The sequence below is a fragment of the Paramisgurnus dabryanus genome, chromosome 9 (genome assembly GCF_030506205.2).
Source record: "Paramisgurnus dabryanus chromosome 9, PD_genome_1.1, whole genome shotgun sequence".
Taxonomy (NCBI): domain Eukaryota; kingdom Metazoa; phylum Chordata; class Actinopteri; order Cypriniformes; family Cobitidae; genus Paramisgurnus; species Paramisgurnus dabryanus.
The window spans coordinates 40,157,028-40,184,841 of NC_133345.1; the positions used below are offsets into that span (position 1 = coordinate 40,157,028).

Sequence of the window (27,814 nt, forward strand, 5' to 3'; positions counted from 1 at the left end):
GCTGAGCTGGTTTAGAGAGCCTTTATTGATTTTAAAGTGAGCAATTCAGTTTTAATGCATTGCGACTTCCATAAAATAGTATATAAATAAAATGTCAGACGTAAACGATTTTTCTATTGCGTGCCTTCCGCAAAATGTAGGTGTGGTTAACACGTCACTCCCTCATGTTTCACTGAGTTTGATGGAGAAATAACAAATGAACAAGTAATTTCATAATAAGCGCCAGTGAATCCACTGTGGGTCTCTTGCTCGCTTTCTCTGTGCTCATGCCGCAGATGTCTTGCGTGCGGAGATCGAGGCGCATGCAAGGAGCTGAATCGCCAAATAACGCAAGCACTTCTCGGACACAAACGTTTTCTGAACTTTAAGCGAGCTTAGACAAATGTTTTTGTATCAGTGACACATGCACTGCTGGAGCGATGCAGTTTGATGCACCATTTGCTCATAGTACAAACATCTTTGATCAGAAAAAAAAAGAGACGCAACCGTTAAGGTCTAATGAAATAAAAGAGCGTCAAGACCTTAAAACAGACTCCATGGTCATCACCTCATAGCACCTGTCATATTTATAATATCTGTATCTAGACATCCGTCTCTCATATACAGGTTTGTGCATATATTTATACCCGTTCATTTTGCATATTACCTATTTTTAACGTAGTGTATGCATAAATACAAAATACAATGCATACTACAGCTTCAATGGTCTATAAAATGAATAAAGGATTTAAAACTAAATTAAGTCTATTAAGACTTAATCAGTTGTTAACTTCTGGATACTTTAACTGTAACACTTACTTTAACTTGTAGATATTTTCACTGTAACACTTACTTTAACTAGCCCATATTTTAAAATTGTGCTGAGCATTTAGTTAAAAGCTATAGTGAGTGGCAAATTCTGCAACTTTTTATATATACTGTTACTGTGATGATAAGACTCATTCCTTATAATGGATTTTTGGTCATACCGCCCATACCTACTTTTAAGCAAAATTGCAATTGTTGATTATAGCATTACACTTTTAGATCAATCCATGATCCATCAAAGATTTCTTTACATGTTTTTGCGGTCCTGTGCCTTACAACCAATCACAGACGTGTTTGCTGAGCATGTAACCGCCAATCAGATGCGTCTGCAAATACATGTGCTTCACATAAACATTTGCTTTTATAATAGATTTTGTTGAATTAATTGATTTAATTAAGGTATTTGTCATAAAACAACCCATTAACATTTAGTAAGGTAATTATGAAAAGCATTAAAACATATAAAAAGCTAAAATATGCTAATATTTCCCTTTAATGGAATAGTTAATTTCTGACCCTGGTGTTTCAGGTCTTTGTTCTGCCATTAGTTGTTGAGAAACTGATGTTGTTAAATGCAAGATGTATGATGTGATTTACCTGCTAGTGCGATGACGTGCAGTATATGCTGGTTTCTGTGGCAACAGACTCCATATGTGTTGGGTAGGTCAATGGGTCCTCAAAGATCGTGCTCAAGTAAATGTTTTCGTTATGGACAGTAGTCAAAAGTCATAGCCAAATGATGGTGTTGGTTATATTTTAATATCCGCTTCTCCTATTGTGTATGTCATATTTATAGTTGTCTTTATTTTCCTGATAAGAGTCTGGTGGATGTTTCTATTTGGTGTTTAGTATTGTGTTTAAGGGAGTTGTTGCTATTTGTACACAGTGGAGCTGCACTACATAGACTTGTGTTTTGTTGATTGGTCTAATTATATTTAAAATGAGTGCTTTGCAAAATAATTTGAGTTCATTGAACATTATTGTTTTTAGGGATGCACCGATACCACTTTTTTGGAATACGAGTACGAGTACTTGCATTTCTGTACTTGCCGATACCGAGTACTTAATAAAAACATGATTTAAATTTACAGGTAATGGCTTTAGTCAAATAATTTAACAAAAAAAACAAAGGACTAGTTTTTCAGTTTGTTGTAAACTCTGACTCTTTGGACAACACGAGGCATTAACCCCTTACACGCCGCTCAAACATAGACATTTCTCAGACCGTGGTATCAATTCCATGTATTGGGGGACTTTTAACGAGTACTTTAGAAAATGTGGTATCGAGGCCGATACCAGTATCGGTGCATCCCTAATTGTTTTAGGTGTTGTTATAGCCGATTTGTGCAAGTGTAAATGAAACGCCTTTTCCAGGCATTTTCTCATTTCCATAACATATTAAAGGAGTAGTTTATTCAGAAATATCACTGTCAGAATAATGCCAATATTAAATATTCAAAATTAGATACTTTATTTTTTACATTATTTTATGTTGGAAACCTTTCTTATAAACAAATTTCACAAGTATCAGCAGTTGCTGGGATGTTAGGATAATTGAAAAACTTTTGTCCAGCAGTTTAAATGTTCTCGAATGTCAAGGTAGTACCATTGGCTATTTATTAAGACAATAACAAGTATAAACCGTAAATATGATAGAAAATCATCCATCTTTATTGCTGAATGAAAAGTTTGTAAGAATTTTGAAAAAAATAGCTGCTTTAATGTAATGGGTATGTCAGGTGGTACAACCTATGTAAAACCAAAAAAGAAATATAATTTTATAATACACATTTTAATTGTATTTAAAAATATATATTTGTGAATTTAATATAACAGGCAAAAGCTAATACCTGCTTCCAAGTAGAAGTCTGTTAAATGTAAATGCATTGGAAAGGTCAGGTGGTGCAACCAGAAAGTCAAAGCGTGTAACTGCTAGAAATTAAATATTTTTAATAATCAAATTTTTTGAATTTGGATATCAAAAATAGCGTAAAAAATCATTAAAATGTACTGAAACAGTGTTCAATAAACAAAACTTTCTAAACACATTTCTCCTGATTCAAAAATATTCATTACATGCATTTTTAAAAGAAAAAAAATAAGTTGTTGGGGTTTTTGTTTGTTTTGTCATTGACCCAAGAACCAGCGTTGTACTAAGACATCCAGCAAAATCTATATTTGTTTTGTGTTATGAGACAAAAATGAGTCTTAAATGATTTTAGCGGTCAGTCACTTAGAAAATCTCCTTGTTTGATGATTCATCACTGAAATTAATGGTGGTTTTCATATCAACAATACTGACATTAGGAGTAATTAAATAGTAAAACCAGTGTTTGTTTCAATGTCATTGATTGTACATAAGTTAGCCAGCATTACTGGCCTGATTTAATGTTCTAGTCAACTTTCTTAATGTAGGTGAGCAGTAATGCACTGCTTAAGTCTGTTCAAAGGCTGATCCATTGATTAATATCAATACAGAAAATGAAATAAAGGTCATTTAAAATGTATAACTTTCTTGCACATCATCGTCATGCTGTCAGTCTGGCAACTTAGTTATACCTTCTACTTTTAACATCCTACTTGAACATAAAAATTTCAAATAAAGTACTGCTCTCTGTCGTGTGATGACTGATTGGACTCAGTGTGAAAGCAACTCTTTCTACTTTCACTGTCATTCTTTCCCTAGGTTTGAGGAAGTCCACTAAGAAGCGTAGTGAGTCTCCCCCAGCAGAGCTCCCCAGCTTTAGGAGGAGCACACGGCAGAAGACCACGGGCTCTTGCGCCAGCACCAGGTACTGAGCCGCTCATATATGCATATAGACTTCTATTACAGGGTTGCGGTGCTAATGGTACATATTCAATACAATGATACTATATTCTGGTACCCTACCAAAGCCAAAATTTTGGTATCGGTCCAACCCTAATCTACAAGCATAACACTGTCCTTTTTGATTGCCTTCTCTAGTCGGCGAGGCTCAGGCCTGGGCAAGCGCGGAGCAGCCGAAGCTCGCCGACAGGAGAAAATGGCCGACTCCGACAACAACCAGGACGGGGCCAATTCGTCAGCCGCGCGCACAGAGGAGACGCCTCAAGGAGCGTCAGGTAAGGGAGCTGCTGCCTGATATTGCATATATGCACGTACAACTATAAACACCATGACTATTCCCCGATACATTCATGCCTATGGAAACTTGCTCTTTTACACGCTTCATTTTCCCTTTTTGTCTTTTGCTGTGCAGCTTCTAGCTCAGTGGCTGGAGCGGTGGGCATGACCACCTCTGGAGAGAGCGAATCAGATGACTCAGAAATGGGAAGGCTGCAAGGCATGTTTGCTTTTGCTTTGATTTAATCACAGATTTAAAGTACTTGCTAAAAAATTGGGGGGGGGGGGGGGTTGGGGGGGTTGTTTTGTTGTGTATGATTGCAGATAAGCCAGATTTTTATATTAATACACCAAGTAAGGAATAATTGACGACGGGCCGTTGAATTATTTGAAAATAATGCACACCCAAGGTGGTAATGTGGCACGACGCAAAGCGGACACCGTGGGTGGGCATTATTTTCAAATAATTCAAAGGATCGGAGTCCCTTATACCACGGTTACCACAAAAATGGCTCTGGTGCCTATTTTTAAGACATTTTAAAGGTTAGGTGTGCGCTTTACAGACAAATAATCAACACTCATGAAACATTTATCTGCCAATCAGAATAAAGCATTCAACAGCCCCGTGATATAAGTTTGTATAATGGTGCTTTTCTATTGCATAGCACCCCACGGGTCAGGTTGTGTCAGCTCAACTTACTTTGGCTTGGTTAGCTTTTCCATTGAGTGGGAGGGATTATAGGCGTCTCATCATACAAAAGTCGGAGCAAGCATCGTTGGAATGCAGTGTTTCCCATGCATTCATTTCATTTTTCTCAGTCCGCCACAAAATCAGAATTGACCACCACAAACAGATGTTTGCACATTGCGTTTATCACTATACCTCTGCCTCAAACACCCATGGCATCAGTCATTGCGCTCCGCTATGTTGCAAAAATGCCGTGCACATATGCGGACGTGCCTGCCTCGGTTGTGCCGCCACAAACTGCAAGGAAAACACTGGTATGGTGTTCCTGATTCTCAGCCTGTTGATGTTTTTCACCGCTAAAAGGAGTTTGTGAACTTACAGCAAAGCACAGATCACAATAGGTTTGCTCGAGGCAGCGCAAGCACGAAGGTTAAGCTAATCTTGCGTTAAGTGATGACGCTGGTAATAACTATTCTCTCGACCAATCAGTGATCTACAGTGTTTTCATGTCACGTTTATGTATCAGCTCAGCTCGCTTGGAACCCTAACCGTGGTGGTACTACATATGTACCCCTAAAAGGTGACCTGACCCAACCTGTAGGGTACTATACAATGGAAAAGCGCCATAATCTTTTTAAAAAGGGTGTTGTTTATTTTTGTTAGTGGTGTTTTTGACCCAAACCATAACTAGGGATCATTTCATTGCCTAACAGCACCCCAGAAACAACCTAACAACAGCCAGAATGCCCTTGCAACTGCATGCCATTGCACTGGGAGCCACACTCGACACCCTAGCATTGTGTTGCATGTGCAGGCACCTCTTATGATTTCTAAATGAAACGATCATTGTATCTAATGTGTTAAAATTCTACTCTTTACAGCTCTACTCGAGGCCAGGGGCCTTCCTCCACACCTGTTCGGACCCTTTGGGCCCCGTATGTCTCAGCTGTTTCACAGGACCATAGGGAGTGGAGCTAGTAAGTGACCTCGATTGTGATTGTGACATTGTTTTGGTGAGATGATTGCTCATCACTTCTGTATGTTATTGGCTTTCTTAACCCCTTTGCTTCCTTCCAAACTTTAGGCTCAAAGGCACAACAGTTGCTACAGGGCCTGCAGGCTACTGGAGATGAATCCCAGCAGCTCCAAGCTGCTATAGAGATGTGCCAGCTCTTAGTGATGGGCAATGAGGAGACACTGGGGGGTTTTCCTGTCAAGAGCGTCGTACCGGCCCTGGTGAGTGCAGCCCTCTTTGAAACGGGACAGGAAATTGTCTCTCGCCTCAAAGCCGGTCATGGAGTTTGACATAAAGTGCAGGGGTGTGATTCTTCCGGATAAATCCGGAATTCCGGCTTTTCCGACCTGAAAATGAGGCTTTCGTGAATCATGCAAATCCAATTTTTTTGTGTGTATGTGGGGGGGGGGGGGGGTTGCAAGGCACCGTTATAAATGACCTCATATCACTCCGCAAGTAGTTTATTTATTTGTCACGATCGAAAGCAGAGCTCACCAAAAAGCTTGCAGTCGGATCACCGGCGTGTGGTGTTGGCTGCGAATTAAAAAAAAATCATGCGTTCGCCTACAAATAGAATGAGAGAAACACATCTTTCACTCTCAACCAAACTAACAAACTAGCCAATCAGAGGTAGAATGGGGAGGGGTCTTTGATGTGTGGCTGAGATCCAGCTGCAGATGCCGCGCGGCTGCGGAAAAGTCACAACAAGTTGTCAGCAGGATGAAGATTAAGTAAATGAAGCCTAGCCTAGGTAAGACGACCTTATATATAAAGGACTTAAATCAGTGGCGCTGGGCTTGGATAGAAGGAATAGGCAGAGACAAACAGCAAAATTAAGAGAACCTGCCAGGTGTTTGCTGCTTTGACAAAACTGTCCGTTTCAAATCAAGCTATGCCAGTAATGTAAATATCAGATTTCTCGTCGAGGTGAAATGCTGTCTCGCAATATCAATATAAAGTTGCGTTTGTGTCAAAACGTTTGCTTGCATTATTATTCTGTAATCACTTACGTTAACGCACGCATATACACGAATCAGATCCAACGTCATCCTGACGAACACACGCCTGTATTTGCTCCTCTTAATGGTTTGTGAATCTTGCGATTACAGAATAATATAATGACAAACAAACACATTCATGGATCTGGTTTGCCCGTGTGCGTGCGTGTGTGTGTGTGTGTGTGTGTGTGTGTGTGTGTGAAACGCGTAGCTCAACTGTGCCAAAAGAACTATGCAAAAGACAAATGCACTTGACTGCCTTTCCAGAAAGTCACAACATTTGAATAACTTTAGTGTTACAGTATCCACTTTAAATTCAGCGTGTTGTAATCAATAATTAATCTGTATTAAATGCCCCCACTAATTATTCTATAAACATTAAACATGTTTTGACCAATGACAAATCTCATTTATCAAGTTGTGTATGTGGCTTGTGTGCCTTATTATTATTACCATATGCAACCAAAGATTTTACTAAAAGGGCACACATTTATTTACAAAAACATAAAAATCCTCATAGATCTAGTTACTTATTTTTACTCTTAAAATGCACCACACTGATATATTTACCTTTAAATGCACAAAGTGACTGATTTTGTTCAGTCTGAAACAGTGGCAAGGCTACATAATGGTCAGGGTGGCACTTGCCCACGCAGATTGACGATTGGCCACTCAGATCAATCAATTTTGAGCTCAAATTATATTTCAACTGTATTTCATTTTATAGTGTGTGTGTGTGTGTGCGTGAGTGCATGCGTATATATGTCGCCACGTCATGGTAGGTGTGCCATATATTTTCCTGCTTTTTTGTCCTTTGCCAATCACACCTATGAAAGTGGTCAGCTTATTCTTGTCAGGAACCGCCCAGTTAGACAGAAAGAGACTTTGTGAACGTAATACTTTGACTGGTCCTCTGATTTGTGTTTACGCCACTGTGCATGAGATGCCTGTATTGTTGGAAGTTGTTAAAGCTTGTCAGAGAGCTTTTTTTTAGGTTGAGATGGTGCTATACAGTTTTATATACTTACTTGCATTAGATTGCCAGTGAATGATGTTTAGACTGAATTGTACTTTTAATGGCGCTCACCCTTATGTTCTCTATTTTTGCAGATCACACTGTTACAGATGGAGCATAATTTTGATATTGTAAGTATTAGGAGCTACAGTTGTGTGGGTGTGTTTTTACCACTACAGAGTCTGAACAATGTGAAGGCTAAAAAAAGTTAAATCTAACACACTTAGAATTGGATAATAATGTAATAAGTTCCCACTTCGTCTGTCCTTTCTGCAGATGAATCATGCGTCTCGCGCCCTCACCTACATGATGGAGGCTCTGCCGCGCTCCTCGGCTGTGGTGGTGGACGCAATCCCCGTCTTCCTGGAAAAGGTAAATTACATTTTACTGTTCTTTTGAAAACCTGTCTAGCCAATACTTTAAAAGAACAAAACATAATTAAACTAAAAGAAATTATAAGTTGTGTATTTCACACTAACTCCAATGCCAAACAGATATTTTCTTAAAACTTTAGGATGAGCACATATGGCTGCCCACATCATAAACATCTTTAACAGTCATCATATTTAGTATTCCACATTTTAAACCATGTTATTTTTAGTGACTTCACACTAGGTTAGCTAACTCTAGATGGTTGTAACAACATAAACAAGCGGCTGTCGTGGTCCGCACGTAACATCCGGTAAACTCCGCTACGAATAAATAACAACAAAGTTCTTTAAACGTAGTTTATTTATATAACAAGCAAAAAACATTACCTAGGAAACCAAAACATATGTTATTTTCGACAAGACATTTGTTCAAGAGATCAGTTTAGCAACTAGTCAGACCATTAACAGGAAGTAAAGTTCGGATCCAGACATGTATCGCGTCAGCGCACGTGCGTCCGATGAAACCGTCTATACCAGGTCATCAGCATTTAGAAATCACTAATTTTATAAAAGGAGTTATCAATGTGTATTTGGTATTGTATTTGCGAGTCTGCTTGTGTATCATCTGAAATCTGTGTGTCTCATTATGTCCACAGCTTCAGGTCATTCAGTTTATAGATGTTGCAGAACAAGCCTTGACCGCACTGGAGATGTTGTCACGGAGGCACAGTAAAGCCATCTTGCAGGCTGTAAGTACTAACTGGTTAAGACAAACATTTCTGCCTAATGTGGTCTGGTTAGAAATTGTGGTTGTCTTGCCTTTGTAATGTCATTAGTCAAAAAAGCCATTAGTCTGAGATGTAAAACATGGCTTATTAACAATTGTAGAAGAACATAAGCGTTTAAATATATACACACATATGCTTTATCTAATGTAAAGTTTTCTGCCATGTTGTTTTTTTACTAGCCAATATTTTCCTTTTTTCATGCGGTAAAATGAGATTGAAATTAAAGATTAATGCTCACACTTACATTCACCGACATCATCTTGTGCAATAAGATTGTGAGGGTCGCCCATGTGCATTAGAGGTCTTCACAGGTCCAAATATTTGAGATCTGTGAATGTGATACCCAGACCCATGCAGAACCGAGGCTTCAGCAAGTTTCACAGCACATTGCTACAGTATTAAGTCAATAAGCAAGTTGTAAAACATTGTCGTACCTTTGCAGCGTACTCCTTTATACCTGACTTTGATGCATATCCATATTATTCCTCTCTTACTGACTAAAAGAGCTTAATCCACTCATTATTCCAGATAAAAAAATGTACTTACTGTCTCGCTGAAGGATGACTTTACATTACAGCTTTGCATTTTTTTTATCTTGAGTAAGCTTACATAATAAGGACTGTTTGTCTGTTTGAACTATAATAATGTTTGCTCGTTCAGTGCAATGGGCTAGACATTACCGTTACTTATTTGCTACCATTTCTGTGCTCTCAGAGCAAACATTTTAGATATAACAAGATGGTTCGGAAAAGGAAGGTGCAGCGTGTGGTCGCGAAATTGTTCAAAACAAGAGCCAGTTGTCTGTCGCCATAGAAACCAAAAGGCACGCTTTAGACTGCAAATGTGCTTTCGTGCATTGCTGCTAACTGACTGCTCACGGCCGGTGTTTTCCGATTGACTTGAGTATTATTACACACAACGAATCCCAGTTAAGACCTCTAATGTGCTTGCTAAGATGCTAATCTTAATATTTTATGTATAGGGGCTACCAAACAAACCATAATTTTTTATTTAATTAGAATGCTGAGTCAGTGCTATTATTGTTTGCTGCTTTTATCCAGATGTAACATTGAAAGTGTTTCTCTACAGGGAGGTCTGGCTGATTGTTTGCTGTACTTGGAGTTCTTCAGCATCAACGCTCAGAGGAACGCATTAGCCATCGCTGCTAACTGCTGTCAGAGCATCACGCCGGATGAGTTTCATTTCGTCGCTGACTCTCTGCCCCTGCTTACTCAGAGACTCACACACCAGGTGATGACCTGAAACATACACAGAAACACTGAAAATATCTCATTAAAGTAGGGGTGCGTGATATCTGAAAGCCAATGTTGACATTTGAAATAACCTAAACAAACACCCCCTACCCCAATAGAATCGAGACCTTCTTTTGATACACCTGTCCGACATATAGGCAACAATGTCGGTTAGTAGACATGCCCCCTACTGCTGATTGGCTACAAGTGTGTTTTGGTACCTGACCAGACTCCCTTTTTCAAAGTGTTTTTTAACTCTTTCACCGCCAGCGTTTTTAAAACAGTTGCCAGCCAGCGCCAGCGTTTTTCATGATTTTCACCAAAGTTTAATGCCTTTCAGAAAATGTTCTTCTTTAAATATATAAACATACAATATACCAAATGAAAGAAAAAAAAAAACGTTTCATCCTACCTTTAGTGGTTCTTTTGCAATCAGCTTTTGAATATGGGTAGGTTTCTGCAAAAACACCACATTTTGAGCAAAAAGCAGAGATAATTCCATTTTTGTGACGGACTTTTCATAGAGATCCCATTCAGAGCGATCTTTAAAACAGACACGGACATGCAGCCGCTTGCCATAGGGCAATACTTCTGGGTTTAAAAAGTTGCGGAAGGTGGATAATAGCGGTATTGCGGAAAGACGGAAAATCTCGTCATTGGCGGGGAAGCGTTTTCTCTTAATTGACGAGATATCTCGTCAATGGCGGGGAAAGAGTTAAAAATCATGCACCCTGCCTTTAACATGCACATAGTATGCCTCCACATTAGCAGACTTTGTGGCAGATCACACCAAACATGTTTTAAATGCTTGGAAATACAAGGCGCGTAATTACAGCAAATTTTATACTGTAAACACTGTAAAAAAATTTGCTGTAATTATGCAGCTGGTTGCCAGTAACTTACTGTAGAAGATAAAGACTGAAAATGTTTCATGTTCATTTAACTTTGAACAAACTGTTGCCAGTAAATAATATACATGTAAAATATACAGCAAGTTACTGGCAGCTAGTTGCCGATAATACCCAGTAATACTGTAATTTCTACAGAAATGTCTTGGTGTATATATGAGCGTGAGTGCTCTTTTGTTGTTAACTGTTATACTAGCAGAAACTTTAAAAAGAGGGTGAGAAGTGCACAAACACACAGGAGACAGTGAGCATCTTTTTTTCATTCAAGAGTGCTTCCCTAAAACGCATGAGGTGGCCAAAACGGGAGCGCATAACGCTCACTGCCCATAGAAAACCGTTCAAAAAAGGCGCCTGCCACTGCCATAAATGCATTCTGTGTGATCGGCCCCTTCATCATCACATGTGTTTACTGTTGTGTCACTGCTTTTAGACGCGTTTTCTAAAATTCAGCCATGGCAGTACGTTGGCTTTGGGTGTAAACTATTAAATCAACACCATCTACAGCGGTGTTTGCTGAATCATCATCTTGAAACATGTTTTACAGGATAAGAAATCCGTCGAAAGCACTTGTCTCTGTTTTGCCAGGCTGGTGGACAACTTTCAGCACGAGGAGGTGAGATGATCACACGCCCATAGCAAATATTATCAGACAAATTGAAGTGTCGTTACTAATGAATTTCTCGTGAGGTCTTTAAGAGTGCTCTGTGTGTCATTTTGTCACAGAACCTGTTACAACAAGTGGCGTCCCGGGACCTGCTGACCAATATTCAGCAGCTGCTGGTGCTCACTCCACCTGTGCTCAGCTCGGGCATGTTCATCATGGTGGTCCGCATGTTCTCCCTCATGTGCTCCAACTGCCCCTGTCTGGCCGTACAACTCATGAAACAAAGTGAGTCACGCATATCATATCCATAGCGTTTGTGATTATTGATATCCTACTGTTTTTGAACGATAAATTAATGTGTTTTGCAGATATCGCAGAGACTTTGCGTTTCTTGCTCTGTGGAGCATCTAATGGGAGCTGCCAAGAGCAGATCGACCTTGTGCCCAGAAGCCCTCAGGAGCTTTATGAACTCACCTCGCTCATCTGGTAATTCATGTTTAATTTCTAGTTGTCTATATAGCTGATTTCTCATCCTGCTTCCAACTCATGAAATAAAGGTATACAGGCAGAGCTCCAAACTTTATAAAATGTAAAAGAATGTGTATGTTTGAGCACCATGTAATTTGTATCTCTCTCTTGTAGTGAATTGATGCCGTGTCTGCCCAGAGAGGGCATCTTTGCAGTGGATGCCATGCTAAAAAAGGGCAGTGCCCAGACCACAGAGGGTGCCATCTGGCAGTGGAGAGATGACAGAGGCCTGTGGCACCCGTACAACCGAATCGACAGCCGCATTATTGAGGTACACTCAGCGCTGTGTACATGTCCTTGATCTGGCTTTCAGTATATCTGCATTTTCCTAAACGTCTTGATTTCTTAGACCGCTCATCAGAATGGAGAAGATGAGATAAGTCTGTCTACTCTCGGTCGAGTCTACACCATCGACTTCAACTCTATGCAGCAGATAAATGAAGATACTGGCACCGCCCGAGCCATTCAGAGAAAACCCAACCCTCTGGCCAACCCTAATATTGGTACATACACGCCTAACAGATCATTCCAGATCATTTCAACTACATGTCTGTGCATTTTCAAATTTTTTTTTTTGGCCGTCTGCCATAAATGTGATGATGTATTTCGAGTTTTTACAAATGTCACTGGTTCCCCACAGGAGGAGGACACCTGGAGGTGCGGAGAGAAGATGCACGTGCTCAGCTGATGAAAGAGGACCCTGAGCTTGCTAAGTGTTTCATAAAGACTCTGTTTGGGGTTCTGTATGAGGTGTACAGCTCCTCGGCCGGGCCTGCTGTCAGACACAAGTGCCTTAGAGCCATCCTACGGATCATCTATTTTGCAGATGCAGAGCTGCTTAAAGATGTGCTACGCAACCATGCTGTGTCCAGGTCAGTTAAGAGCAAAGTATACTTTGCTCATCTCTTGAAATTAATATATCTATATAGTCTTATCAAGACTGACAGTATATTCAAATGATACATTTTATTTAGTATTTGTATTTGGTGGGTATCAAACCCATGACCCTGGCATTGTTAGGGTCATGCCTAATGTAAACTAATGCATGGAGCATATGTTTATGGGTAGATATGCACCGATTGCAATTTTCTCGACTGATTTTTCTGTAGGTGTGACCTGCCTTTATCGATTTTTGACAATTAAGTTTTATAATTGACAGCATATGGGCTACAAATAAAAAACTTTATTTTCTTCATAAAAAATATTAAACATTGCACTTTTAACTGCATTAAATTAAAGGATCTTCGTTTATATAATTGGATCTAAAAAAAAGTGCTTTCAGACTCCGTCAGGCTCAATGACATTGTTACATGTCCAAATATCTGTTATGACACTGATTGCTGCTTCAGAAATGCCTTGTGGCTGCGGGTGTGATTGAGTAGGAATGGGCACAAGTAAGTTATTCGAGTACCCAAACGTGGCATTGATGATCGATCATGAAAATGATGATTGTGTGGTTTTATTTTTTTTTTTGTGGCACCATTTGCAGGTCTGACTGGTTAGTGTTACAATCACCTGAGGTCCAAAGTAAATACTGGGTGTGTTTGACGTTGTGTTGCGATGCGCAAGGCCAATCGGTGTATGACATCAGTACCATTATTTAAAAGCAAACTGAGAGGTCCCAAAGAGCACCCGTAGCACCTCACATATCAGTCTTGATACAATATAAATATATTCTACAAAGTGCATCTTTTTGCTCAACATGCGAGGCTTAAACCAAGTTATGCACTGGACAGAAAGTTTAACTGGCAAAAAAAAAACGGCTCTGTAACCGGTCAGGCCAATCATGCGTAAAATCGTCCAATTGCGGTCTCTGGCTGGTCGATCGGTGCATCTCTATGTGTGATTGCAACATACAGATTTCATTTATGTCCTAATATGTGAATGTGTCTTATATCTGCAGTCACATAGCTTCCATGCTGTCCAGTCAGGATCTGAAGATTGTAGTGGGCTCTCTGCAGATGGCTGAGATTCTCATGCAGAAGCTTCCCGATGTATTCAGTGTTTATTTCAGACGTGAAGGTATTGAATCTGGTTTTAGTAAATGCCTGTAGGGAAGTAAAAGTTTATGATATCACTGCTTGTGTATTACACTTTCTGTTGTGTATCTTTCCTCTCATGTGTTGTTTATTATTTCCTCATACCTTTTCATAATTCTTACAAGAATCAATTCATATCCTTGTGTATGACTATTTAGTATTTGAACAACACTGCGCTTTGTTTCAAAAAAATGTATATATCCGTCAGCTAAAGGCATTTTGGCTTATTAAGACCAAACCGTCATTACATGCATGTTATTTATATGTATGCATTCTAAAATTCCAAGTATTTCTAGCTTGAGCCACAGTTCAAGGCTGAATGTTTTAAACTTGTTTATGCATGTTTGTTGTACAGGTGTGATGCACCAAGTAAAGAACCTTGCCGAATCGGAAGCGTTTCTTACCAGCCCTCCAAAAGCATGCACAAGCGGCACGGCTAGTCTTTGCACCACCACCATCACCACAGCCACCAGTACAGCCGCCTCCAACGTCACGCCCGACCTGGGTTCCCCGAGCTTCCAGCACAGCATGGATGACTCTCTGGACCTCAGCCCACAAGGGTACACAACCACACATACCCATCGAAAGTTTGTCGGCCCGGTGGCATCCAAGAATGAGTGAAAAACAAATATGTCTCTTCTTTAGTAGGTTGAGTGATGTGCTTAAAAGAAAGCGGCTTCCTAAAAGAGGACCAAGGCGCCCCAAGTATTCCCCACCCAGAGACGACGACAAAGGGGATAATCAGGGTATGCAGCAATCAGTTCAAATCTGCAATAAATTTATCTTTTTGACAATTGTCTCAAAAGTCTTTTTATTTGTTTCCTAAAACGAGGTAATCCCCTTTAAATTAATCATTTTGAGTTGTTTATTTGCGTTTATTTTGATTTTATAAACGTCTTGATCTTGTTTTGCAATACATATTGTTTCAAAGCAGTTTTATAAAGAACAGTGCCTTACAAAGCAGTGTTTTCAGAGAAGTTCTGGTCACATGACGTGGGACAGTGTTTCAGACAACCATGCATTTGTTTCAATTATGTGTACATTGAAATGGGATTAAAAAATGCATATTAATTTGAGTTTCACCTTTAGTTTGCATTGTATCATATGATGAGCAGTACACTGTCATTGGTCCACAGCTTTGACGTGGCCATTACATTATCTCAATCTACTGTATGTTTCTCCCCTACAGCTAAGAGCCCGACCACCACACAGTCCCCCAAGTCCTCTTTCCTGGCCAGTCTGAATCCAAAGACCTGGGGTAAACTGGGGACCCAGACAAACAGCGCTAACTCCGAGCCCTCACGCACCGCAGGGGTCAGCGGTCTGGCACGTGTGCCGCCCAAAGACTCAGTCTCAAATAACAGGTATGCTTATATGTCCATTAAAACTAGCATTGGTCTGTGTTGTTTGATAGCATAAAATAAATACGCTGTTACAATCTGTTTTGTACTTTTTAATGACAATGTCACAAAATCAATTTAATCAGTAATGTTTCACTGTTTTTGCATAGTTTTTATACCATACCAAAGCAAATATTCAATTTAACGTGCATTTATTTAAAATATTAGCATGTATGCTCACAGTATTTCTCATTTATGCCAATATAGTTACTTAAGTTAAAGGTGCAGTGTGTAACTTTTAAAATGAAATTCAATATACATAACTATATTATCAGTTGTGTATAGACCGTTTCATCAGATGCAGGTGCGGTGAAGCCATACGCGTCTGGTGAGAACTTTACTTCCGGATTCTGTTTGTTTATTGGTCTGACTAGTTGCTAAACTGAACTCTTAAACAAATACCTCATTGCAAATAACAAATGTTTTGGTTTCCTAGGTAATCTATGTGTTGTTAATTTTGCTTATTATATAAATAAACTACTTTAAAAGGACTTTATAAAAAAGCGGAGTTTATCGGAAGTTACGTGAAGACCACGAAAGCCGCTTGTTTATGTAGTTACTGCTGAAACCTTCTATAAAGACTATACAAAATGAACTTGCGTGTTTATTACCATAAAATGAGCTGTTTTTATCTACGTACCCCGCGGGTCCCCTTACATGGAAGTCGCCATTTTATGCCACCATGTTTCTACAGTAGCTCTAAACCGACAAACTGCTCTACAGAGCGCGTTTTGTGACCATTGTATTTTGTCGTAGATAAAAACATGTTTATCCTGTGACTGCTAATGTAGCTTCTTTATGCATTTTGGTCGATGGTGGACTGGGACGTTGGTTGCAGTTCACAATCTAACTGCTAGATGCCGCTAAAATCTACACACTGCACCTTTAAGTGTGAATAATAAACTATAGAACAAAAATCTTCTTTTTTTGTCTTAACACTTTGCAATTTACAGCTATTGATGATAATTACAATGTTTTCCTCTTCTTACAGGGATAAGATAAAGGCTTGGATAAAAGAGCAAGCCAGTAAGTTTGTAGAGCGTTACTTTAACTCAGAGAGCGTGGATGGAAGCAACCCAGCACTGAATGTCCTGCAGAGACTCTGTACTGCTACAGAACAGCTCAACCTGCAGGTAACCTTCTTATTTCTCTCATTAATCAAAATAGCCTTTATAACCAAAGTTCAGTTAAAAGCCTTTAGTTTTTTAGCTTGTCTTAAACTATTGCACGTGTGCGTTTCAGGTCGACCGTGGTGTGGAGTGCTTAGAGGAGATCAGCAGTATTGTGTCCGAATCAGACGTCTCGTCCTTTGAGATCCAGCACAGTGGACTCGTGAAGCAGATGTTGTTGTATCTGACATCAAACAGCGATCGTGACGCTGTCAGCAGAGATGTGAGGATCAAGAGGTTCCTCAATGTGTTCTTCGGCTGCCCGGTGAGTTAGGGTGATGGTTGAACCGGTTTTAAAGACTGATGCAGATTCTTTACTCAAACAATCATCTGTTACGTTTCTTCCTTAGCATGGCAATATTTGTCAATAGATGGCTCTTTTTGTTCTCTGTAGTTTATTGTTTATGTTATGGGATTCAGATTCCAGGACAGGAACCTCTTGGACGTTTGGAGCCAACCGAAAACGCTCCTCTACTGTCGTTGGTGCACAAGATGAATAACTGCCTCAGTCAGATGGAGCAGTTTCCTGTTAAAGTGCATGACTTTCCAAGTGGGAACGGCAATGGCAGCAGGTAATATGTCATTTCATAGAGGTCTTAGTAAGACACATTTTCAGACAGAAATGTACTGTAGGAAAGGGGTTGGTTTCAAGGAATACGTTGTTTATGCTGCAGACATAAATGAAATCGGCTTGTGGATGAGATATTTGCTTTTATTGCTATTGTCAGTGATCAGACTTTAACCAGATTTGAGTGCTATAATATCACAAAATACCCAGAACCCTACCAAGCAACATGCCCAAACACACAAAAAAAAACTTGATAGGACTCTTAGCAGAAGCATAACTTAGCAGAAGTTGGACGCTTGAACATTTTGAGTTAACTTGCTTCAAAACTTGTGGCTAAAACTGGTACTGCAATCACACACCTGGTGGCCAATACGCAAAATGACAACATAAACATCAGATGAGGGCTGCAACTCCACTTTTGAAATGACAATATCCTGGCCAGATGACTGTTGTGAGTGATATAAGTATGTGAAATGAAAATGATTTCTTAATGTCTAGTGACATATCAGGGCCATTTTATGATTCATTGATATAAATTTCTTACGTACTGTTCCTTTAACTTAACATGTAAATGACTCTTGTCTGGCATGACCACACTTTAGAAACCTAAAGACTTTATTTTTGTGTTGCTAATCTGATTTTTGTACGTTATTTTTTTTTTATGTGTGCAGGGGTTCACAAGCACTTAAGTTCTTTAATACCCATCAGCTGAAGTGTCAGCTGCAGAGACATCCAGACTGCACTAATGTGAAGCAGTGGAAGGGCGGCCCGGTCAAAATCGACCCCCTGGCCTTAGTACAGGCCATCGAGAGATACCTTGTTGTTAGAGGTACACACACACAAGAATCTGAATAAGCTCTTTTGTCATTTCTGTGCTTGACTTTCAGATGAGATGATTGATTTTGTGTTGTCTGCTCAGGGTACGGGAGGATAAGAGAGGAAGATGAAGACAGTGATGATGATGGTTCAGATGATGAGATTGATGAGTCTCTGGTATGAAGTACATTTTTATCTGATCCGTTTAGATTTGGACTAGCATACTATCATGCTATCTTTTCGGTTTCTGATTTATGTAGTTTGTGTACCGTTACCCACAATGCAGTGTGTTTTGACTCAACTTTCATATTTTATTTTGCAATGTTGAGGTCATATTATAATAGCAAAGTACTGTCTTGAATGGTTAAATGTATGATGAGTAATTTCCTAGAAGCTAGCCATAGCAAGCTAGCTTTTAAAGTTAAAGATCCCACCCTCCCTTCAAAGCGCTCTCCAATGCCACAACTCTTCCAAAACGCATAAACTCTGCTTATAGCTATTTCTTGATCCAGACGTTTTTCTTCATAGGTGCATCTAAGGGACAGTTCACATTTTGCATCATTTGCACGTGTCAAATACGTTACTGGCGGCAGTTTTTTTTTTCAGGCATGGGACGCTGCATCCAGTTGAAAATACTTCAACTTTTTAAAATACCACATTAGAAAAAAATATAAAAGCAGGTTTAGACGCGAAATGTGAACCACCCTCATTATTTTAAGGTCATTTTAACATCAATTTTTGTTCCATGCTTTGTCGGTTCAGGATGAATTCAAGGTAGTCGAGCGTAAGGTAGTGCAGGGTTGCCAGATCTGCTTAACAAAGCCAACACAACCAATCAAATTAAGCCAAATGATCACAGCTTAAAGACCAACACTTTGCTTTCACAAAAAGGTAGTGTTGCACAAGAAACACATCCTTTTATTGCATTTGGACCTAATTCAATGATTGGGCAAAAATGTTATGGTCCTGCACCTTTCAAAGAAGACAAATATTTATGTAAATAAAACTTAACCACTTTAGTGTGTTTTAGACTGTCATCAGAATGTGACAAAGATTAACAAAAAGTATTTCTTGACAAAACCACCTACCAAAGCCTTCAATATTTTCTACATAGTAAGCTAGTATTTCACTTCAAAAAATGGCGAACACCAGTGGTCTTCACTATTTTTTTCAAGAGACACACTGATAGGTCAGAGTCAATAGAAGAGCCACCTTTAATGCAAAGTATCAAACGTTACATTTCGTCAAAAATAGCATGTCTGCTTATCAATCTGTTGCAATGCAACAAATTCGAGGCCAAATGATTCTTTATCATTTACCAGTCAAATTTGTAACTGAGACAAGATGATTTCCCTTAATGACACAAACAGGAATTTAATGCTAAGCATTCTTTTAATATGTGTATGCAGTGCCCCCCGACCCACTAGGGGCCCACCTTTCTCTTAATCTCATGCTGCACAGACACTTTGGCGAGTGACATTACTGTGCCGTGAGACCAATTCGAAAGTATAAGAAGCAGTTTGATCTCACTGTACTTGGGTGATTCTCATGAAAACTTGGTTTTAAAAATGTCAAGCATGAAAATGTAAAAATTGCTTAAATTTACTTTTTTTCCCACCAGACATTGAAAAACAAAGTCTGGAGTAAATGGGAACATTAATTTAAACACTTTTACTTATCATTTAACACTTTTTGTAACATAATTTAAAAAAATTAGTCCTAAAAAATCTCATTACCGCAACAGTCAGAAAACATCAACACTGACATATTTTCAAAATGACATGACAAACCTGAAAGAACATAATTTGGAGATTCTGCACATGCATTTATAATCAAAGTATTATGCTTCTATTAATTAAATTAACATTAAATAAGCATCTGTTGCGGTAATGATAATCAAAATGTCGTGTAAGCATTCTGACAAGACAATATTTCAAATTAACTGTAAAAAAATGATCTTACCTGGTAGCCATCTTGAAGTAACTGGTCCATGTGCTTGGTCACTCAAAATCAAACTTTATTAAAATTCTGTATGTGTGCTTAAACTGTTCTCAAAAAGTGTTGCGGAGGATGAGAACATCAGGCATGGACACATCATTTTCCTAATTTTTTTTTTCATTATTATTATACATGAATATTCAGTAAATATTTTTTCTGTCATCTAAAGTAGTCTAGCAAAACGTCCATTTATTTTTTTTCTAAATATTTTTGTGTTAATTTGATTAAATGACAACATAACGCATGTTCAAACACAGCCGGACACATTCCGGTAATGAGAATTTCAGCAGAAAATGAGATAAAATTGACAAATTATAAATTCTTATGTTGTGCAAGGTAGAACACAGTATTGTGTTAATTCTGATGCTTTTTAATATTACTATATTACACATTTTATAGCTAAAATCATTAGTGCCGTGGTGTTTCAATGGTTTCGTGAGAATCACCCACTTTGATGTTAGCGTCCGGAGCAGAAAAAGAGCACGTCTGCATGATCATATACCTGCAATGAAGAACACTGGTGTACACTATTTAAAGTATCTTTAAAAGATTACTAAAGTGTGTATACCCTTTCCCACAGGCGGCTCAGTTCCTGAATTCAGGAAGTGTGCGTCACAGGCTACAGTTTTACATAGGCGAGCACCTGCTGCCGTACAACATGACCGTGTACCAGGCCGTCAGGCAGTTCAGTTTACAGGCCGAAGAAGAGCGAGAGAGCACAGATGATGAAGCAAACCCTCTGGGACGCGCCGGCATCTGGACCAAAACACACACTATATGGTACACAACATGCTTACACAGTTTTAAGTTGAAATGTCTTTGTTTATTCATGAAAGAAGAGATTAGGACAGAATTTGTCTTATAAGAAGTGCTAGTCACAGATGCTGTTTTAATGTTTGTGGGGACGTTGCAGGTATAAGCCGGTCCGAGAGGACGAAGAGGGCTCTAAAGACACTGTTGGAGGAAAGAGAGGCCGTGCACAGACGGCACCCACTAAAACATCCCCTCGAAATGCCAAGAAACAGGACGAACTGTGGCACGGTAGGAAGAAACCCTTGTGAAATGTACTCTGAATGAATACATTATTTTATACATGTGTGCGTTTTGCTCCTTTCAGAGGGTGTGTGTCCCAGTGTGGCAAACCCATTAGAGTCATACCTCATATCTGACCCTCCGGAGGGCATCACATTTGATGATCCTTCAATGGAGGTGATTCTGCTGCTGAGGGTCCTGCACTCCATCAGCAGATACTGGTTTTACCTGTACGATGTAAGTACTAACATACACCAACATCTGCACATAATCTACTGTAACTAGGGTTGTGCCACTATATGACACCTTCCTAAGCACGTGTCTGTCTCTGTTCTGTCAGAATGCTGCATGTAAGGAGATCATTCCCACTAGTGAGTTTATTAACAGTAAACTGACAGCAAAGGCCAACAGACAGTTACAAGATCCTCTGGTGATAATGACTGGAAACATCCCCACCTGGCTCACCGAGCTCGGCAAGACCTGGTAACCCAAACTCTTTACACGTGTTTTCATAACTTCTACGCTGTATTGTGATTATTTTGTAATTTTTAAAACATCCTTCTCTCTCTTCTCCAGCCCGTTCTTCTTCCCATTCGACACACGGCAGATGCTCTTCTACGTAACTGCATTCGACCGGGACCGCGCCATGCAACGCCTCCTCGACACCAACCCTGAGATCAACCAGTCGGACTCGCAGGACAGCCGTGTCGCTCCCCGTCTCGACAGGAAGAAGGTTGCCATCCCATTCCCATTAAAGTTTTTTGCATGATGTAATGGTCGTGACAGGAAATCCCAAGTGAACGATTGTCTAAATTAGTTTCCTGCACTGTATTCTTGTGTTTAGAGAACGATAAATCGCGATGAGCTCCTGAAGCAAGCAGAGTCTGTAATGCAGGACCTCGGGAGCTCCAGAGCCATGCTGGAGATACAGTATGAGAATGAGGTATTCATCATTATTTACCAAACAAACACTATCTGATGGAGATGCGCAAACAGAAGAAAATGCATGTTTCACTCTTCCTATTGGTCTCTCTTTGTCTTTTTTTTAACTTCATGACCCATGTGTCTCAGGTGGGAACGGGTCTCGGTCCTACACAAGAGTTTTACGCTTTGGTGTCTCAGGAGTTGCAAAGGGCAGATTTGGGACTTTGGCGAGGAGAGGAAGTCACTCTGTCCAACCCAAAAGGTAACTTACCCAAAGGTTAGATTTTGGTCAGTCACGCTCTTAAGTTTGTCTCACTGTGTCTGTCTGGTCTCTTTGTAGGGAGTCACGAGGCTACCAAGTATATGTTCAGCTCCAGGGGTTTGTTCGCAGTACCTTTCGGACGAACTACCAAACCAGCTCATATCGCCAAGATCAAAATGAAGTTTCGTTTTCTTGGCAAGCTCATGGCTAAAGCAGTCATGGACTTCAGATTGGTACGTTCTCGAATATATATGTGCACTTAAGTCATTTTTATTGTAATTTATTATAATAATACTTCTGCAGGCGATGCTGTTTAAAAATCACTTGTCTGGGCAACTGCAAATAAAGGCTGATATATACTTCTGCGTTGGACCTACGCCATATGCCTTAAGCTAAAAGTATAGTTCAGTTTTAACATTTAGCAGATGCTTTTGTCCAAAGCGACTTACAAATGAGGTAAACAATAGAAGCAATTATAGCAACACAAGAATAGCAATACATAAGTGCACTGGAAATAGTCTCATCAAGTCTAACACAGTATACATTTTTAAGCATACGCGAGGGTCCACATACAGTTTCGTCATTAGAGTATGTACGCCGCCGGATTTTTGCGTACAAGTTAAATAAACTATGCTTTTATAGGCTCTGCGTTCGGCTATGCGCCTATGTTAGCATACCCGTAAAAAAACTGCTTAAACTCCAGGATTTAGGCTACGCATCAGATTTCATTTATTTCTTGCGTCATTGTTTGTGTCTATGTGCTATTACACATTAGTAGTCAGTGTCCAAGGACATGTTACTGGTGTATTAACCGTATCAAGGTGAAAGCCGAAGAATAACAACCTTGTTGTGTCTGTTGCCTGCGTCCAAAACCTCCAAATTGCAGCATTATAAAACGGGCAGTTCTGGTTCTTCATTCTGATTGGTTGAAACGCGTTCTAAGCCAAGATAAAATACACCGGTAACCTCACGGTTCAGACCACATTACATAAGTATCACTGCGCCACTGTTGCTGCGTACTGATTTATGAAAATAAACACCACAGTATTTAATCATATTTTTAATTTGTCTACAATTGCACAATTAATGGCGATATCCGGATAAATGACAATAAATATTGTTGAGTCATCTCGTCGATAAAGAGAAAACGTTGTCTGAGGAGTTTATAACTCAAGTTCATACGTCCGCTATTATCCACTGGGGGGCGATCTTACCCAACTTAAACACTGACGCATTCACTCAACACTGAAAACACAGCGTGTAAGTTTTGATGGCTCTGAATCTGATCTCTTACATAAGTTCTTCACAAAAATGGAATTATCTCCGCTTTTAGCTGAAAATTTGGAGAGGTGATAAGAGAACAAATGAAGGTAGGATGAAACTTTTTTTATTTGTTTGTTTGTGTTTGAAAGCGGATGGTCTGTTCTTTCATTTGATTTTATGTTTATTTAAAGAAGATAATTTTTCTGCAAGGCATTAAACTAAAACTGGGTGGCAACTTAAAAAAAAAAAAAAAAAAAAAAAACGCTGACGAGGAAAGAGTTCAGCATGCTTCCAAGCATATTTGATCATCACTTCAACAGTTGCAGAATATAAATGTTAATGTATAAATTAGATGAATGGTGATTTATAAAAATAAACACCACAGTCTTAAATCATATTTTCATTGTGTCTTTGCTGCATCTCTGTTGGTTGGGAACTGCGCTCTGTTTCAGTCACACTTGATTCTGAGGAACTACTTTGTTTGGTGGAAGAGTAATATTTGTACTAATATAATTACAACTTATTTGTGTTTTATTTTATAAAATCCCGCTAACGTTATGCATATGAAGTAACCGTTTTATAAACGCAATAAACCCCTCGAAGCAGTGGGGTTACAGTGCATTTTATAACAGCTATAACGTGTCGTGCCTAACAAAGCCCCTTAGCTGTTATAAAATGCACTGGTAACCCACTGCTTCTTGGGGTTTATTGCTTTATTTCAAGGCAGGAAGGCACGTCCAAATCCAATGTTTGACCGTCTGTGCCTTATACATCTTGAAAAGTGAAGCTGGCTCTTTGAACGCCCCCTGGTAGCTTGCTGCTCTCTCCATGCAATCGAACCGGACTCTGCTCTAAATAAAAAAATATTTACACTTCCAATAAAAATTTCTGAAAGATGGTTTTGGTACTTTAAGGTAGTTGTTATCACACTGATATATGTTAATTTGTTCATTTTGGTAAGTTTCATTTTATCAGTAATTTGATGCTATAGAAACTGGCCGTGTCGTTATAATTGGCGTGGTTGAATTGGGTGTTTGGGCAGATATTTGATACCGGGGCTCCTCCCTTGGCTCCACGGATGATTCATTCTGTGCATGCCCTGGCTCTAAACTGGCGTTTTTACGTAACCTGGCGGCGTCTGTGGTCGAACATTTTTTGTGCTTCAATTCATTACAATGGAAGAAGGCACGTCGCGTCGTCCAATTTTTTTACAGTCTACATTCCTTACATACCTTTATTGTCTTGTCCCACAATTCTTTGCGTGGGGAATGTGATTGGTCGGCCTGGAAAGCATCTGGATCACAAATTTGGTATACTGTAAATTGTTTTATTTTCACTTTTTAGACCATTTGTTTGCATTTCTAGTGAGAAATTAGTGTTGTTTTTTATGGGAGTCCCAGGAGCTCTCTGTTTATAGTTCAAACATAATTCTATTACGCTGCCTATGAAGGTTGTCCGAATGCGTTTCCCAGAGCTGCCTTCATGCCGCCGAACTCATTGCATCATAAGGCAGAGAGGCAACAAGTCAGCTGCACAAGCTTTCGGACGCAGCCGTTGTTAGAGAAGCATTTAAAAGCAGTAATGATTGAAATATCGCTCCTCAACTTGGTAAACTTTTGTTTTTTCTGCCACAGGCAAAAATGTGTATGAGGAAACAGATTTTTTTGACGTAAGGGAGACCAATCTAGCAGACCAATCACAGCGTTTGTTACATTTTTGGACAGTTGCGCATCTGTGCTACACATAGTAGGCGTAGGTCTGACACAGAAGTATACATCTGGCTTAAGGATGTTTAAAACGCATCAACAATGTAACCATTTACACATTTTGGTTTTTTTAAATTATGTTTTTATATTTTGGTGGCACAGTAGTTGTTTGCTGGTTACGTTAACATTGCATTATATTTCTGTTTTCAGTTGGATTTGCCGTTAGGTTTGCCCTTCTATAAGTGGATGTTGAGACACGAGACATCAATCAGCTCTCACGACCTGGTCAACATCGATCCTGGTGTGGCCAAATCTATCCAGCATCTGGAGGACATCATCCGACAGAAGAAGAGAATAGAGCAGGACAGATCACATGTGAGTACAGGACCTCCACAGGCATACAAGTATTCAACCATTGTGAAACATTCACCAAACAAATCCCATCATGAGAAACTCGATTTATTAGATATGAGATTTTGGCGGTAAGATAACCATAAGCAAAAATACTACAGTTTCGCGGTTTTGCCATTGCAACACTTAAAATGTGTTATTTACATATGTCTTCGTATACAAACAACTTTTCTACTGGATAAAGCCTTTAAAGGACAAGTTTGGTATTTTACACTTAAAGCCCTGTTTTCAGATTGTTTATGGTGAAATAGAACGGTTTTGACTGAAGATTCGACATATGCGGCTGCCCTGAGAATTTTATGGTGTTTGTGTTTCACCTCCCACCTTTACAATGGGTTTAATGGTGCACTGGAACAATCCTTCCTAAAATGCATTTAACTTTCGTTTACAAAGACGTGAAACTCACCGAGTGGTCAGGGGTGTTCACTGATATGCTCACACAACAATCGCTGCAAAATACGCATTCCAACAGGTTTTATCGTAGTTTTTACCAACTCCATTGACTTGTATTAGTTGTGCTGTGAGGTACGATATTACTCCGCGCCGGGAACTTTGTTTCTATTCTTGCAATTGGCAATGGCGGATTAGCGCCACCACCTGGGCTGGAGTGTTTATTATTCAAGCTCTCAACGGAAGAATATACGGGTGTGAGGCGTTTGGAAAAATAGGTCCACAAGTTTACAACGAATGCTAAAACACCTGTTGGAAAGCATCTTTTGCAGCGATTTTTGTGTGAGCATACCAGTGAACACCCCTGACCACTCGGTGAGTTTCATGTCTTTGTAAACAAAAGTTTAATGCATTAATGCACGCAAAATGTCATTATAAAAGAGTGTCATTATCACAAGATAACAAAAAAGACCAAATTTGTGCCAAATATACTTGGGCGCTTGTTAATATCCATGGGCGGCCCCCCTAAGTAAAGTCAGTGTGTGTTATAAACTGATATATATTGAAATTGTTTTTGACTGTCCATGCCCATGTTGATTAGAGTATTAAAACATTGAAAAGTGTTAAATTAATGTAAATAGAGAACCGATAAAAATGCGTGATTAAGTTGGGATTAATCACGAGTTAACTCATGACAATAATGCCCTTAATCTAGATTAAATATTTGAATCTATTGACAGCCCTAATAATACACAAATACATATATAAATAAAAACAGGGTTCCTACGGGTCCTTGAAATCCTGGAAAGTTTGTGAATCTGGGGGAAAATTCAAGGCCCTGGGAAAATATACATGCATAGATACAGGACATTGAAAGTGCTTGAATCTATTTTATGCAAGAAGTTTTCTGGAAGTGTAGGATAATATTATAAAATTCTCGACTTTTTAAGCACAGGTGCTAAACTGTTCGCTTTAAATGCTTATATCTTCTGTATGCGAATGTTGGTTCATACCAAAATGCTTTGTTGCATAGTTGTGTTTGACACATGAAAACGTCTCGGGTTACGTATGTAACTGTTGTTCCCTGAGAAGGGAACGAGACGCTGCGTCTCCCTTGCCATACTTCCTGCATCCCTGTAACGCCATCTTTGGCAATATTTCAGATAGCGATAGGTGCCCCCCAAGTGTCACTTTAGTGACGCAGCGCAAGTTCCCTCGAAAGGGAACTGTAACAATGTATCTTAAAAGGTAACACAATGTAACCTTGCTCTCACTTGAAATGTGTCCCCACATTTAGTCCTTGATTTTGATTGTATTGGACCTGAGAAGTCCTTGAATTTGAAGTTAACTAAGGTAAAAAAACATAAATAAAATTTTTCTTAAATTTATACAATACAAAATATATCAAGTATGTATGTATGTATGTATGTATGTATGTATGTATGTATGTATGTATGTATGTATGTATGTATGTATGTATGTATGTATGTATGTATGTATGTATGTATGTATGTATGTAAATGTTTCTTAAATACATGTGTATGTGTGTATTTATATATACAAATATTTACACGCACATATTATGCAAAAACAAACTTTTATTTTGTATTTGATTTATCGCGATTAATCTTTTGACTTTTTAAAGTATAATATTTTTTATGTAAAATATATTAAATTAAAACATCAAATGAATTACATGATTTAGTAGCAGTGCAATTTTGATTTATCCGCTTATAGAAAGTGTTTTCCCAGTATAAA

At 39.1% G+C, this 27,814-nt stretch overlaps 1 protein-coding gene across 4 annotated transcripts in view; it reads left to right on the forward strand.

Annotated features, from left to right (window-relative positions):
- trip12 (thyroid hormone receptor interactor 12) overlaps positions 1-27,814 on the forward strand; it is a 44,424-nt gene that overhangs the window by 14,095 nt on the left and 2,515 nt on the right. For 3 of the 4 annotated variants that reach the window (XM_065265114.1, XM_065265118.1, XM_065265115.1), the window contains 33 exons: positions 3,494-3,599; positions 3,773-3,909; positions 4,047-4,130; positions 5,480-5,575; positions 5,683-5,834; positions 7,722-7,757; positions 7,903-7,998; positions 8,654-8,746; positions 9,875-10,036; positions 11,491-11,559; positions 11,670-11,835; positions 11,919-12,036; positions 12,193-12,349; positions 12,428-12,581; positions 12,719-12,950; positions 13,982-14,100; positions 14,473-14,677; positions 14,763-14,863; positions 15,307-15,481; positions 16,509-16,650; positions 16,760-16,951; positions 17,107-17,258; positions 17,926-18,083; positions 18,174-18,247; positions 20,649-20,848; positions 20,982-21,109; positions 21,186-21,337; positions 21,441-21,583; positions 21,677-21,833; positions 21,945-22,043; positions 22,172-22,286; positions 22,365-22,519; positions 25,466-25,630. In XM_065265114.1, coding sequence (XP_065121186.1) covers positions 3,494-3,599; positions 3,773-3,909; positions 4,047-4,130; positions 5,480-5,575; positions 5,683-5,834; positions 7,722-7,757; positions 7,903-7,998; positions 8,654-8,746; positions 9,875-10,036; positions 11,491-11,559; positions 11,670-11,835; positions 11,919-12,036; positions 12,193-12,349; positions 12,428-12,581; positions 12,719-12,950; positions 13,982-14,100; positions 14,473-14,677; positions 14,763-14,863; positions 15,307-15,481; positions 16,509-16,650; positions 16,760-16,951; positions 17,107-17,258; positions 17,926-18,083; positions 18,174-18,247; positions 20,649-20,848; positions 20,982-21,109; positions 21,186-21,337; positions 21,441-21,583; positions 21,677-21,833; positions 21,945-22,043; positions 22,172-22,286; positions 22,365-22,519; positions 25,466-25,630 — 4,490 coding nt within the window. The remainder of the gene's footprint in view (positions 1-3,493; positions 3,600-3,772; positions 3,910-4,046; positions 4,131-5,479; positions 5,576-5,682; positions 5,835-7,721; positions 7,758-7,902; positions 7,999-8,653; positions 8,747-9,874; positions 10,037-11,490; positions 11,560-11,669; positions 11,836-11,918; positions 12,037-12,192; positions 12,350-12,427; positions 12,582-12,718; positions 12,951-13,981; positions 14,101-14,472; positions 14,678-14,762; positions 14,864-15,306; positions 15,482-16,508; positions 16,651-16,759; positions 16,952-17,106; positions 17,259-17,925; positions 18,084-18,173; positions 18,248-20,648; positions 20,849-20,981; positions 21,110-21,185; positions 21,338-21,440; positions 21,584-21,676; positions 21,834-21,944; positions 22,044-22,171; positions 22,287-22,364; positions 22,520-25,465; positions 25,631-27,814) is intronic. The other variant, XM_065265117.1, reaches the window with a different exon arrangement.